This window comes from Globicephala melas, chromosome 13, assembly GCF_963455315.2.
Source record: "Globicephala melas chromosome 13, mGloMel1.2, whole genome shotgun sequence".
Taxonomy (NCBI): Eukaryota; Metazoa; Chordata; class Mammalia; order Artiodactyla; family Delphinidae; genus Globicephala; species Globicephala melas.
In genome coordinates, this window is record NC_083326.1 from 89,278,420 (window position 1) to 89,293,745 (window position 15,326).

The following is a 15,326-nucleotide window of genomic DNA, read 5'->3' on the forward strand; positions in this document are numbered from 1 at the left end:
GGCAGGTCTTTGCGCACGGGGTCTCTCTTTTGGTGTGCTTGGCCCTCCGTATCGCCCCTCTAGCCAGCCTGCGTGCAGAGTGTGTGGATGTGTCTGCTGCCCCCACGTCCAGCCAGGCTACAGTCATGTCTGACCTGGGGGCCAGTGGAGGTGGGGGACACACAGGCTGAGAGCGCACAAGGACCCCTAGACTCATCCCAGCATGTCTTTCAGGCAGTGCACTTACCAGCTTCCTGCAGGGCTCATCCCGGGCCCCAAACCTCAAAATACAGGAAAAGGCTCCTCCTAGACCCCAAACCTCTCAAGGAGGAAGAAAGCCAGGAGGGAGGCGATGAGAGTTGTACCCAAGGAAAACTGAAAGCTTAGGCTCACACCAAAATGCCCGCCCAGGCCCTGCGGCTCTATTATTTCAAATGGGGATTGGGGTGGAGGAAGGAATTCGGTGCTGGGGAACAGGGGTGGACAGGGCAGAACGAGGTTGGAGGAGTGTGGGAAGCCGGCACTAGCTGGATCAGGCCTACCGGTAATCTGGTTACGGCCTTGGATGCTACAGTGGTCATTCCACTTAGCAGCTCTGCCTGGCCAGGCCCTGCTCTGAAGACACCACGACCTGATTGGACGGTGGTTTCCCCAGCAACGGGTATGATGGTGCACAGACCTGAGGAGGCATAGTCCCTCCCACAGATCCTTTCACCTGTGACCCCGTCACTCCCAAAGTCAGAGCTGGCCTCCCCACCTGCCAACGAGACCAGCACCACTCACTGGAGCCACAAACCCTTGAGAAGCCCCCACCCAGCCGCCCTGCAGATTCTCCTATGCTCGTCAGCTCCCTGGGTCACTCAAATGCCTGTGACATCCAGCTCTAGTTTTACAGAAACCAGCTTTTCCAGTTGGAGCTGGGCTGCAGCTCAAGAACCAGGGCCAGGGGCTCAGGTTTCCCATCCCCAAGCATGAGAGTGACCCTAGGACCTCCACCGCCCCAGATGCCCCCAGCCCCTAAGCTGGCCTCCGCTGGCACCCCCGGCCCCGCTGCAGGGAGCACAGTGGGGTGGGGGGGTGGGCGAGACACGCAGCCCCACCTCCTCGTTCCTCCGTGCTCCCCTGGGACGTCTCCGGCTCTGCTTCCAGGAAGCGCCGTTAGCCCTCCTCCTCCCCAACTCGGCCCTAATTTGATTTGATCTCCATCTGGGGGCTGATGGGCTCCATCCCCTTCCAAGCCGAGTCAGGTTTCTTGCAGTCACTGGGCCTGGATGCGCCTGGTGGGCAGTACCCAGGGGCCAACAAACCCAGAGAGACAGACGTCAGTTACTTAGTCTTCTTTCCTTCCTTCCAGAAACCCAGGCGCAGTGCACAAACATACACACAGTGAAAATTGTAGGAAATGTCAAAGTGTAAAATTAAAACGAAAATCCAAAGTGTAAATTGAGATAACGAGAACAAATTTAAACCAGGCTCCACAGCCAACAGTGGGGCCCCCACTGCCCACCCGTTCGGGGTTTCTGAATTTACGATTCACTTTTTTTTTTTTTTTTTTTTTTTTTTTGCGGTACGCGAGCCTCTCACTGTTGTGGCCTCTCCCGTTGCGGAGCACAGGCTCCGGACAGGCAGGCTCAGCGGCCATGGCTCACGGGCCCAGCCGCTCCGCGGCATGTGGGATCTTCCCGGACCGGGGCACGAACCCGCGTCCCCTGCATCGGCAGGTGGACTCTCAACCACTGCGCCACCTGGGAAGCCCCTGTGATTCACTTTTAACATGTCTGTGTTCTCACCAATTTGGCTGGTTTTCTTTTGCTTCCAGTTGCATTTAGTTAGAAATGAGGTGCACAGAGTTGATCTTATGTTCTGGGGCTGCTGCTGGCAGAACGGAGCGAGAACTCATGCTCAGCAAAGGGTCCCCCAGCCTGGCCCATTCTCCTCTTTCAGCCCCACCCGGGAGGAGAAAACAGCACGGCCCACATCTCTGTGCAGCAAGGGGCACATCTCTGTTCCCCTCTGTTCAGGGCCCTGAACAAGCTGGTGGTGAGTGTCGCATTTTAAAGGGGGTACAGCCCAAGGACCCTCTCTGCCTTGGGGTCACAGGTCTTGTACTGATCCCTGAGGCTGAGAAGCAAGAACAGAACTGCCTCAATCCCGATAAAACTGCTGTTGCCCTTTTCTCCATCCTCTCCCAACCACTTCTTAGACCTGAAGGAAAGAACCTAGTCTGGCATGTGAAGAAATACTTCTCTAGAATCCAGGTGCTAACATATGATGTCGAAGTCCGCGATAATGGCGCGCCTCCTCCCTCCCCGGGGCCCTCAGGCCTCCTGCTGCAGTGGCCCCCTCACAGCACAGGCAGATTCAGAGGGAGAGGTGCCACGCCCCGCTGCGGCTGAGCCCCAGACTGAGATCCTCCCCTTCCTCAGCCTTCCCGCCCCCCACCCAGTCTCGCTGCTGCCGACGAGGTGACTACGCCATGATACGGACACTCCGGCAAAGGCTGCTCTGACTGGGAATCTCCACAGACAGAGGGGCCCAAGCCCCAGAACTCAGTGTGTGAGAGACGCCCAGGTCTCCACAGGTTCAGCCAGGGTCCCCAGGATGCGGCCCGCATGCCGCTGGCGTGGACTGTAGGACAGCCACCTCTCCCGGAAGCAAGGAACTGGAGAGCTGGGGCTGCAGACTCCCACTCAGGTGCCCCTCGCCCTGCGTCTGGCTTCCAGCCACCCTCAGGGGCTCGGCTCAAACAGAAGACCTCCAAGGGCACCTCAGGGCAGCAGAGGAGTGGGCAGGGAGGGCCGTGCAGCAGCAGAGGGGTGTTCATCCAGCGAGAAGGCAGCCCTGGGACCCCTCGCTGGAGACGCTTCTCGGGCCTAGAGAGGGCTGCCCCGACCGAGGCTGGGCCTAGAGAGGGCTGCCCTGGCCGAGGCTGGGCCCCGGGAACCTGGAGGTGGAGCCACTTCCTGCTCTGGCTGGTTCACGCTTCTTCTGGGCTGCATGACCTGCTCCCTGAGGGTCGTCTTCCTGGGTGCCCGTCTTGGATGTGGGTAGTCAGAGAAGAGAATGGGGACGCTGCCCAGCTTGCTAATGTCCCAGCTGGGGGTTCTGCTGCAGCAGCCACTCCAGGGTCTCCATGAGGTACGACATGCCATAGTGCTGGGCAATGTTCTGGAAGGTTCTGATCTGCTCCATGAAGACCTACAGGAATGACCAGTCACAGTGAGAACTAGTCCCAGAGGAGGCACAGAGATGCAAGGCCGAGACCCAGAAGGGGCCAATGGCCGAGGGGCAGCAGGGCTGGCTGTCCACGGGAGGCCCCACCTTGGTGTGGATGGTGAGGGAGAAGGCCCCGGCACAGCTACAGTACGTGGCCATGTTGGTCTCCTTCACACCCCGGCACTTCAGGCAGATCTGCAATGAGAAGCAGCCCCAGTCAGGAGCCTCCCTGGCCCAGGCCACGGCTGGCCAGTCGCTTGGCACCTGACAGGCTTCCCTCCCCCATGGCCTTCACCTCAATTCTGAATAAAATCTGAGACTCGATAATGGGCTTTATCCAAACATCCCAACTGCTTCCCAACACCCTCCCGGTGGACACCCTACCCTTGACTCTGAGTCTGGGGCTCCCCCATCCATCACACCAGGCACCAGCTGTTCCCTGTCTGGACCGCAACACCTTCCTCGGGTCTTTGCTGAGATGTTCCCTCTTGGTGAGACCACTCCTCCAACTAATGCTGAAAGCTTCCCTCTTGCTCACACACTGCCTGTTGGTTCTCTTTACTCTTACCATCACTTAGTTGTCCTGTTTACTGTGTATCTCCCTCCACTAGAATAAAAAAGGTCCATGAAGCCAGCACTTGGCCCCTGTAGGTGCCTAACAGATGCTGTAGGAATGAATGAGTCACCTGGGCTCATGGACAAGGCCTGACCCAAGAGGTGGTTACCTTGGAGGACCAGGTAACGATGTTGAGACCTGTGTACACCTCTAGTTTCCCGTGGGTGTGAACTGCTTATCAACAAACCCTCCACCAACTGGAGGGGCGGTCGGGCTGGGTGCAGAAAAGCCCCAGCACCAGGCCCCGCTGCTCACCAGGTCCTGCAGGGTGAAGGCCATCAGTTTCTTCTGCAGGGCTTCCACCAGGGCCATCTCAATGACTGATGAGTCGTAGGCTACCTGACAGTTGGAGCAGAGCCACTGAGGCAGCACAGACCCATCCTAGGCAGAGAAGGAAAGGGACCAGGTCACCTTCCTCAGCCCCAGTATTGAGAAGGGATGGAAAGAGAAAAGCTCGTGGTGAGAACTGTGGTACTGCTTGCTCACAGCTCCAGGGCACACTCACATCACCACTGTCATCACTTACGTGTTTACCAGGACAAGGCTCTGGCATGTGGCAGCTGAGTGGCCTGAAAAGGGTGTTTGTTTCTAATTCACATCAAAGCTAGCTGGGGGCCCAGGAGGTGTAGCCCAGTAAAGGTGGAGACTGGGGTCACCTGATAGGGAGTACTGCAGGACCCCCTGATCCACTGATGCCTGGATATTCTGGCTTTACCAGCAAGGGGCCTGACGGAGCTGGCCCACCTGAGAGAAGGAGGGCTCTTTGCACAGGTCCAGGTCCCGGCAGAAGTTACAGCTGCGGCAGATGACCTCAGGGAGCACGTAGGAGCGGCAGGGGTCTCGGAACTGGGCCTCCTCCGAGAACTCGCCGACATCTACCAGGCGAAGCAGGTCTCGGTTTAGCTTGTTCACCTGGTTTGTGATGTTCGTGTCCAGAGACAGGACCTGCAGAGAACAGAGCCCACATCAGGGACAGCTCCCGGGGCCTCCCTGCTGCTGTTTGGACCAGAAAACCCCACAGCCAACTCTCTAAGCTACTGTTTCTCAGCATCATCTCAACTCTTCCTGCCTTCTGTACATCAGTGATTCCCCGACTCGGGGCCATAAGAGTGGAGTGGAGGCCCTGCCCCCAGGCCTTGTGGTCTCTGTCAGCTCCGGGGAACTCTGGGACACACCGAAGTGTGCTCTACGTGTTCTCCTTACTGGCTCCTTCTTCCTCAATGACAGGCAGTCCTAAGTCTACCAGAGCTCTACAGTCTCACTGCAAAGGGGTTGACTTCAACCTTCCACGGTGGGGGGGCTCCCAGGCCAGCCGAGAAACGCCTCTGCAGCACACGTGTGTGTCAGTGCCCGCAGTGCTGGCACTGGAAGTCGCTCCTGCAGAGCCACAGGAGACTCGTTAACCCCCCATCTGTAAACAAGAGAAGACAGCACTGGCATGTTTCACTGGCCTCTCCCAGCCCTACAACTCCTGTCCTAGCACAATGCCAAGAGCACAGAACCAAACGCCACTTAGAAGACTTCTTTAGGAGGAGCGTTTATGGTCGATCTGAAACAAAGTGGGTGGATTTGCAAGCACATTTATGAGGATCGACAGCCTACTGGGCAGTATTATTTAAAATATATACATTATACATGTCTTTTACATAGGGAGAACACTGGATGTAATTAAGAGACAGAAAAAAATGAAAGTGAATTCACCAAAACATTAAGGAAGAAGTGATGCTGATTCTACACAGTATCTTCCAGAAAACACAAGAGGGAGAACACTCCTAACTCATCTTGTGAGGCCAGTATCACCCTGATACCAACACCAGACAAAGACAGTACAACTACAGTAAAAAAAAAAAAAAACTGTCACACACACAGACTCAAATATCCTCAACAAAATACTGGCAAATTGAACCCACTGGTATCACGACTAAGTGGGATTTACCCCAGGAATGCAAGGCTGGATCAACATTTGAAAATCAGTGTAATTCACCATATCGAGACTAATGAATAAAAACCAATACAATCATCTCAATTGACACAGAAAAAGCCCTTAACAAAATTCAACATCCATTCATGATTAAAACTCTCAGGATAGGACTTCCCTGGTGGTGCAGTGGTTAAGACTCCATTCCTCTGATGCAGGGGGCGCAGGTTCGATCCCTGGTCAGGGAACTAGATCCCGCATGCTGCAACTAAAGATCCCGCACGCAGCAATGAAGATCCGGCGTGCTGCAACTAAGACCCAGCGCAGCGAAATTTAAAAAAAAAAAATAATCAGTGCCATTACAATAGCACCCAAACCATAAAAACCCGAGGTGCAAATACGTGCACTATTTTTATGCTGAAAGCTCCAAAACACTGATGAAAGACGTCAAAGACAACTTAAATAAATGGGAAGGTGTAGTGGTTCATGGATTGGAAGCCTGAACATTAAGATATCGATTCTCCCTAAATTAATCCAAGACTCCAAACAACTCCAATCAACAATCCAAGAGGATTTTTTTTTTGGTAGAAATTGATATGCTGATTTGAAATTTATAAGGAAAGGCAAAGGAACTAAAATAGTCAAAATAATTTTGAAAAAGAAGAATAAAGTTAAAGCATTCACACTACCTGGTTTCAAGACACATTGATAAAGTTACAGAAATTTAGACAGTGTGGTATTGGAGAACAGACAGATATTCAGATTGATGGAGACCCAGAAACAGACCCACACACATATATATGGCCAGTTAAGTTTTGAAAAAAGCACAAACATATTTAAATGGAGTAAGGCTGATTTTTTCAACAAATAATGCTGGAATAATTGGATATGTTTATGCAGAATATGAACCTCAATTTATAACATGCACATTGCACAAAAATTAACTCAAAATGAATCACAGACTAAATATAAAACCTAAAACTATAAAACTTCTAGAATCTAGAAGAAAACATAAGAGAAAAACTTTGTGACCTTGGTTAAAGCAAAGATTTCTCAGATATGACACCAAAAGCTCAACCCTTAAAAAGTGACAAATTAGATAAAAGTTAAGACCCTCTGCTCACTGAAAAATGGAATTTTGAAAAGGCAAGCCAAATTCTGGGAGGAAGTATTTGGAAGTCACAGATCTGATAAAGGACTTATATACAGAATATATGAAGAACTCTCAAAACTCAACAATAAGAAAAACAACCCTGATTCACTTTGCTGTACACCTGAAACTAACACAGCATTGTAAATCAACTATACTCCAATAAAAATTATTTTAAAAAGAAACAATTTTTAATAATGGGCAAAAGCTCTGGACATTTCACCAAAAACACATGGAGAGCAAACAAGCACATGCATAAAATCTCCACATCATTAGCATTAGGGAAATGCAAGTTAAAACCACAATGATATACCACTACACACCTATCTGGACAGATAAAATCTTGAAAATCAACACCACCAAGTTCTAGCGCGTTGTGGAGCAGCTGGACTGTAGCCATACACCGCTGATGAGGCCTGAAAAGTGGCAAAACGGGGCCACTTTAGAAACAAGCACGACATGACCCAGCCAGTCCCCTGCTACGTTTCTATCAAGATGAAACTTATGTTCACCCCAAACCTTCTCTATGAGAATGTTTACAGCAGCTTTACTAACAGTCACCAAAAACGTGAAAACAACCTGAATGTCCTTCAACCGGGGAACTGCGGTTCTCCCACACAACAAGGGAGAAAAAGACTCAGCGATGGAAAGGAACGAAGCACTGAGACAAGCAATGACATGGAGGAGCCCCAGGTGCATTCTGCTGACTGAAGGAAGTCAGACCTAAAAGGCTACATGACCAACCATTCCACTCGTGTGACATTCTGGAAGCGATCACAACGCAGGGACAGATAACAGATCGGCGGTTCCAGGGCTGCAGGCGCGAGGAGCTGAGCCCGAGGGGAAGCGTGGGGGAGTCTCTGGGGTGGTGACCGCTGTGTACCTACCTGGCTGCTGCTGGCCAGCCCTATCCATGTGTGAAAACTCGAACGACTGCACTGCACGGAGAGTGACTTTTACTGCATGCAACTTTCAAAAAGTAAATGAACACAGGGACAGACAGATCAGAGCGTGCCAGGGGTGGGGACTCTGGTTCTGTATCCTGAAGGCGTGATTGGGTACCTCACGGAATGCACACTAAAATGGTGAATTTTCCTGTATGTAAATTATACTTATTCTTTTAAACATGTATTTATTTCTTTACTTGGCTGCGCCAGCTCTTAGTTGCGGCACGCAGGATCATTGTTGCTGCATGTGGGCTCTTCAGTTGTGGCACGTGGGATCTAGTTCCCTGACCAGGTACTGAATCCGGGCCCCCTGCACTGGGAGGGCAGAGTCTTAGCCACTAGACCACCAGGGAAGTCCCTGTAAATTATACTTTAATAAAAATAAAACTTAAAAATTCTGAAGTCTACCAAGGAATTAAAATGGTACACTAAACCATTTCTTCACCACAATCAGAAGCCAATTGATCACTGTGAAACTGTGATTTGCTGGGAGGTAATTTAACGGACAGGAAAATGCTCCGTAAGGGATAACGCCGGCTGGGTCCTCATCTGGTAATATTATGCCATCGTTTGATGCAGCCTGCCTTTCCCAGAAAGGCATTTAGCATTCGAGCAAGCTCTCCTCTTAGGTTTCACAGCAGCCCAGACGTTTTGGGAGCCCTGTCCAGTTCCTAGTCTGGCCCACCAGCCCCACGTGATCCAGGAGCACCTGCCGTTCCACTACTCACCTTTCACCAGCACCACCAGGTCATCCCTCCCCAGGGTCTCTGCATCCCCTCTGCCCATGGCCAGACCCTCTTAGCCACAGTGGTCTCATTCTCAGCCCCAGGCCCCATCAGAGGGCCTTCCTCACCTGCCCCACCCCTGAGCCCACCTCTCAGCACCTGTGCTCTCTGAGCTCACCTGTCCCTCACTGACTTGTGCCCCCTCAGCGGAGTGAGAACAGAGGTCTTTCCCACAGCGGCTGCATGGAGTGGGCGCAGTGGGTGTTTCTGGAAGAAAGGAGTGACCTGCACACACGTCAATGGGAGTGTCCTCACCTTGCACACATATTTGATGAACTCCAGAGCGGGGTTATTGAGGAGGAGGTGAGAACCGGGGAGGACAGGAAACATTTCTGAGAGCTCAGTCGAGTTCCGAGAGCCTGTGACTTTCTTCTGAATCTTCTGTGTGATGGTGAAGAAGTTCTGAGTGAGTTCGTTCGCCACATAATCTTGTGAGAAGGTGATCATTCCTGGGAAGAGAAGCAACACGATGCCTGCTTCCTATTTTGCACGGCGATCGCGACACCGAGGGAAGGACCCCTGAGGAGCACACAGTGGTGGCCCCCCGTGGCAAGGGCGCTCACCTGGAAGGGCTCCGGCCTCTCCCTGGGCCTCCTGGGAGAGCTGGCTGGCCCCCCTCCTCCTCACAGGGGTGCTGCCCGGGGCGCTGCGCCTCAGCTCCTCCTTCATGCTGTGGTACACAGCCACGATGTACGCTGCAGAGAGAGGGCAGGCTCAGGCCACAGGCCCCGAGATTTGCCATTGCCGCCAACATCCCAGAATCCGGGGGCACCCTGTGGCTAGTCACACTGCCGGCCAGACTGGCTGAAATGTCATTAGTAGCGATGATTCTATTTGCTGCACTAAGATGAACCAAAGTCAATCAGAGAAATGGGGACACGCAGGGCACTCGCTGACGCCCAAGCTCAGGCAACACGTGTCAACCTTCACACTGGACGGCAAGACAGAGGGCTCGCCTCGACCCCCAGGCACAGCACACTTCTCCAAAGTCTCCACCAGGCCCACACATTCCAGAAGAGAACTTAAGAAAGCAAAGGGCTCAAAGACAAGTCGACAAAATATAAATATAAAATATAAAATAACCACAATGGAACTACCTCTGTCGCTATGTACGTGGGTGCACCTATATCTACGTCTATGTGTCTGCTGACAATTTATGATTTAATTTATGATGCTCTTCATCAACTGTTCTAATGATTAGCTCTGAATTATAACAGGTGTTTAATCTACACACTTCGTTTACACATCAAGCTAAATAATTTGATTTGTAACACTAAAACTTTTCCTTCGTTTTAAAAAATTTTGTTGGAGTATAGTTGATTTAAAATGTTGTGTTACTAACACTAAACCTTTAGACCCAGATGAAATATAGGCGTTTCTTACACCGTAAGTTGAGCCTCAAGGACCAGCCAGTGGGGCAGTCGATTCAGGAAGTGTCTAAACTTTTCTACTTGGGGTTTACCTTGATCACTATATGTGCACGCGCACAAACCTCGGGGGCAGGGCCACGAAGCCTTTGTGACGCCCCGGGAAGGGCAGCCTTCCTCACGGTGAGCTTCTGCGAGGGCCGAGGGTCTCCTCCCTGCCTCTCACAGTGCTGTGCAGCCAGGGCGCCCCTCAGGGGCCCCCGACTCTGGGCGTGCTCCCACCAGGGCCACGTTATTCCCAGTGCGTGGCTCAGGCGCTATGGAGAGTGTGGACGACTCACCTGAAACGATCATGAGGAAGTAGCTCTGGCAGGAGGCTGCCTGCGGCAGGAACTGCAGGATGTTCCAGCTGTTTTCCAGCAGGTCCTCGACATCCGGCTCCTGTGCACCTCCCTCCTCCTCTCCCTCCTCAGGTTCCTCCTCAGGCTCCTCCCCCTCCGCTCTGCCCTCTTCGGGGGAGTCTTGCTGGGACACAGAGACAACCCCAGTCACGTCTGCGCACAGCAGCACCGCCCAACGGGTGCCCTGTTCGCCCCCCAAGCCCAGGTGAGATTCCTGCGGGACGGCTTTAAGAATAAGGTCATTTATGGAACGTGCCTGGTGCACAGAAGCACTCAGTACACAGCTGACTGCTACTCTCGTTTGCTCTTTCAGAGGATTCACTTTAACATTATTCAACTCCCACCTCCCAGGAAGGCAAGAATGTTCAACATCTGAACTCTGACGGCCGCCATCCTTCAGAGCAGCAGCCACCACTGCCTTCCCTTGATTCGTCTACATGGCCTGCACTTCCTTCTCTCCCATCGTGGTCTCAGTGGCCCTTCCAACCCCAGCACCAAGGGCAGCCTCTGTTTCCTATCTGCTCTCAGCAGCACGGCTCCTTCCTTCTGGGGCCGCTCTCCCTTTGATGCCTGAGGCCCCATCCCCCCAGTTCCCCTACCCACTGGCAGCTTCCTCCATGGGGACCTGCCCTGGGGGCACTCAGGCCTCTCAACCCACGCTCACCCCCAGGTGTTCTCACCAGCCCCAGCTGCCAGGCTCAGCAGCTGGGATGACCCCAAGTTCCCACCCCCAGCCCCTCCCCTGACGCCCCTGCCACCACCTGACCTCTGCATCTCCACCTTGTGCACGTCAAGCAAACGTCAGGCTCGGCAAACACCACACGCCGCAGCCAAGCACAGCTCCCTTCTCCCCATACTCGCTCTCCTGCCCCGTCCATCGGGGTTCACACACCCAAGCACAGGCCTACCTACAACCTACTCGCCCAGACATCGCCCCTGTGCCCCCGGGCGTCACCCCACATTCATTCTGCTGGCCCATCCACTCCACCTGCAATGCCCCCCAGAGTCCTTCTCCCTGACTCCACCCTGCCCCACATATCCTCCCCGGGGCCGACACTAACCGGGCTCCACTCAGACCTTGACCTCCTGCGGTGCTGTCCACTCAGGATCCAAGTGGAAGTCAGGCCCTGACACTCCCCCACTCAGAATCTCCCCATCACTGAAAGCCAAGTGTCCATCACAGCCCTCAGGCCCAAGTGGCCTGGCCCCGGCCAGCTCTCTGCCCATACCTGTGACCACTGTCTCTGCTTGTCCTGTAACTCACGGCAGCCTAACACTGCAGTTCCGTCACCCCCTCAGAGGACTCCTCGACCTCCCCATCCAAATCGGCCCCTCCCCCGTGGCTCACTCTCTATCTCTACCCTGCTTTTTGTTTACTCCGAGCCCTCATCATTGCTGACACTGGCGTATACATCTACTTGTTTGCTTGTTCATGATCTTTGCCCTCACAGACTCCGTGAAAGCAAGGACTACATGACCGGGGCCTAGAACCGTGTGCCTGGCACTCGGCCTGTGACCCTCAAGTGTGCACTGAAGCGACCAATGTGGACCCCTAAAGTTGCTTCAGATTCCAACCTCTGCTCTCTAAGACTGGTTACCTCTTACCTGTCCACAGTGAATACTAGATGGAACATTTCCTTTGATTCCACCATAGTTAGAGGGATCCATCCAGAGAAGAAATTCCCAGCATCGAGAGAAAGAAATTGTCAAAGAATGGAAGATCTCTTTAGAATGGATGCTAAAACAAGCAAAACAGAAATTGCTTAAATGAAATCAACAGTTTTCCCTTTTTCCCACTTTCCCCACTTCTTTTATTATCTGTTTAACCCTCTACTTATCTAAAGAGGGATATAAAGTAGACGCACATTTTACCATCCCTCAAAGTTTCTAGGGGACACGGGAAACATGATACTAGGGAGGCATCTGCGTCCAGCCACGAGGGGCCAGCGCCACAGGGCTGAGAGGCGAGAGCGGCACAGAGCAAACCCCACACTCAGCAGAGCATGGATCACGCGCAAGTGTGAGAAAACCACACCAGGCCTGGGGTGCTTGCTTCCCGCCGCTCTCAGAACCCCGTAACTCAGAGGCACGTGCAGCTGTGCTCACAAAGTCTTGCTTCAACAGTGGGAATAATGAGCCCTAGACTAAACACTGCTCTGGCTCTGCCTATACATCTCAAAAAATGCCCCAAAGGATCAAACTGTTTCCAAGTAACATAACATAAAGCTCAAGAATATTTACAGGAATGCAAATTACCCAACGGACAAGCCAAGATTCTTAATGTCTGGCATCCCATCCTGTATCACCAGGTGTGCAAAGAAGCAGAGAAAACACAACACATAATAAGGAGAAGAATCTATCAACTGAAGACAAATCAGAGCTGACAGAGACGTAATAACGAGCAGAACAGGAATTAAAACCGTTATTAGGGGGCTTCCCTGGTGGCGCAGTGGTTGAGAGTCTGCCTGCCGATGCAGGGGACACGGGTTCGTGCCCTGGTCCGGGAAGATCCCACATGCCACGGAGCGGCTGGGCCCGTGAGCCATGGCCGCTGAGCCTGCGCGTCCAGAGCCTGTGCTCCGCAATGGGAGAGGCCACAACAGTGAGAGGCCCGCGTACCACACACACACACACAAAAAAAACCCGAACAAACAAAAAAAATCCCTGTTATTAGGGGCTTCCCTGGTGGTGCAGTGGTTAAGAATCCGCCTGCCAATTTAGGGGACAAGGGTTCAAGCCCTGGTCCGGGAAGTTCCCACATGCCGTGGAGCAACGAAGCCCGTGCGCCACAACTACTAAGCCTGCGCTCCAGAACCCGCGGGCCACAACTACAGAAGCCCGCGTGCCTAGAGCCTGTGCTCCACAACAAGAAAAGCCAACGCAATGAGAAGCCCACGCACCGCAAAGACGAGTAGCCCCCGCTCGCCGCAACTAGAGAAAGCACGCATGCAGCAAGGAAGACCCAACGCAGCCAAAAATAATAATAAATTAATTAAAACAAAAACAAAAAACCTGTTATTAGAACAGTATTGCATGTGTTAAACCAGAGGGAAGACTGACCATGTTAAGTAGACTCTAGAGATGTATAAAACCCAAACCAAGCTTCTAGAGATGAAAACTGTCAGTGTGAAATGAAAAATATACTAGATGGGATTAATGGCTGATTAAACACTGCAGAAGATCAGTGAATTTAAAGACATAACAACAGAAATTATCCAAAAAGAAACAAAGAGGAAAAAAAAGACTTTCAAAAAAGATCCATCTGCAATTCTATGCCCAGCAAAAATATCCTTCAAAAACAAAGGTGAAATAAAGGCTTTTTCAGATACCCAAAGGCAGAAAGCATTCGTTACCAACAGAGCCATGCTACGAGACACGTTAAGGCTGTCAGCAGCAGGTGAATGGATCAGATAAGACACAGATGAATGAAGGGTACAGGAATGCTGACACCTGTTGGTGATGTACTCCACGTAGGCAAGGGCATCCTCCACCCGCCGCTTCTTGGTGCACAGGATGATGCGGTTGAAGTTGGCATACACGACTGATGACCCCAGGCGCTTGAACTCAGCAATGAGCCTGCAGACCAAGTTCAGAATCAACGGTCAAGACACCAGAGAAGACCAGAAGACACTGTGAGAAAAAAGCTGATCGTCCTGAAGCAGAAAACATACTTAGAACCCAGAAGCAACAAAGAACAAAGAGGTCTGCATTGCAAAACCCTACCGTAAACAAAACCAAAGACAAAGACTGAGGAAAAAGTGTGCAACTCACATCACAGAAAAATGGCTAATTTTTATCTAGAAAGAACTCATACAAATTAATGAGGGAAAAAAAACCCCAAATCTACAGAAAAATGGGCAAAGGATATGAAAAGGAAGTCCAATTTCATTCATAATAAGGACTGCATATTAAGGGTATACCAAGAGAGCATTTTATCCCATCTGGTTGGCAATAATACCCCGCATGGCGGCGTGGCCTGGAGTGGGGACATACATTCCCAATCATATCTAATAGCACAATGAACTGTACGACCTTTACAGGGAGGTAAAGAATACATACCTTTACAGTATTATCTCCCTGATAATACTGATCAAATTGGTGTTCACCCATCTAGATTTATCTGATAATATCGATCAGATCTGCAACAACGTCACTTCCTGAAGACTATTCTACAGACATGTTTGCACGACCTCATCACGTACAAGGCCACTCCACGTTGGTCACTGTGACAGCAAAAGTTGTGGAAGCAGCCTAAATGTCCATTAGCGTGGTACATCCACACACAGCTCTCTAAGATCTACTGTTAACGAAGGCAAGCGAGGTGCAGAACAGTAAGCACAGTGTACAATGACTTATGAAAAAGCAACAAAGACTATGCATCGCACAGCGTGTCTCTGGAAGCTGCGATGGCAGCTAAGCTCTTCCTGGGACCCATCTGATCGCTATGGTTCAAGTGGGCTCTTGACTCCCAGAGGTGCTGACTGCCATCTTTCTGGCTTGGGGACTGAGGGATCAGCATAGCCCGGAGAAGGCCACGGGCAGCACTCACTGCAAGAAGAGCTTCTTCATCATGCTGTGCAGTGTGCGGTGCAGGGTGGGGTCGTGAAGCAGCGAGGACGGGGACCGGAGCCAGCGGTAGAAGTGCACCACCTGGTTGTCGGCGTAGATGTTGCGGTACTGCGTGATCTCCTTCACCCAGCCCACCACCATGCTCTTCAGGATCCTGCAGGAGGGGTTCAGAGGGCGCCCCCTCTGTTGCTGGCACCAGCTCTTCCCTGTTTTGCTGTCACCTTTGCCCCCTCCCTTCTCACTGTTCAGATCCATTCCTCGGCCCTCTGTGACTCATCTGCACCCCTCAACACCACCACACTCAACACAACCTTCCAAGTTTTCCCTACGGCTGGTGCCAGGACAGAGCTGAGAAGACGGGGGTGCCCCACAAGAAGG

The 15,326-nt window shown here is 52.0% G+C and overlaps 1 protein-coding gene across 1 annotated transcript in view; it reads right to left on the reverse strand.

Moving 5' to 3' along the window:
* Window positions 1-2,432: 2,432 nt before the first annotated feature.
* Window positions 2,433-15,326, reverse strand: part of POLE (DNA polymerase epsilon, catalytic subunit) — a 55,039-nt gene continuing 42,145 nt past the window's right edge. The window contains exons 40-49 of the mRNA XM_030859880.2: window positions 14,929-15,102; window positions 13,830-13,955; window positions 11,985-12,117; window positions 10,320-10,503; window positions 9,175-9,306; window positions 8,867-9,060; window positions 4,556-4,756; window positions 4,067-4,192; window positions 3,301-3,390; window positions 2,433-3,177 (exon numbers count right to left, since the gene is read on the reverse strand). Coding sequence (XP_030715740.1) covers window positions 3,064-3,177; window positions 3,301-3,390; window positions 4,067-4,192; window positions 4,556-4,756; window positions 8,867-9,060; window positions 9,175-9,306; window positions 10,320-10,503; window positions 11,985-12,117; window positions 13,830-13,955; window positions 14,929-15,102 — 1,474 coding nt within the window. The 3' untranslated portion in view covers window positions 2,433-3,063. The remainder of the gene's footprint in view (window positions 3,178-3,300; window positions 3,391-4,066; window positions 4,193-4,555; window positions 4,757-8,866; window positions 9,061-9,174; window positions 9,307-10,319; window positions 10,504-11,984; window positions 12,118-13,829; window positions 13,956-14,928; window positions 15,103-15,326) is intronic.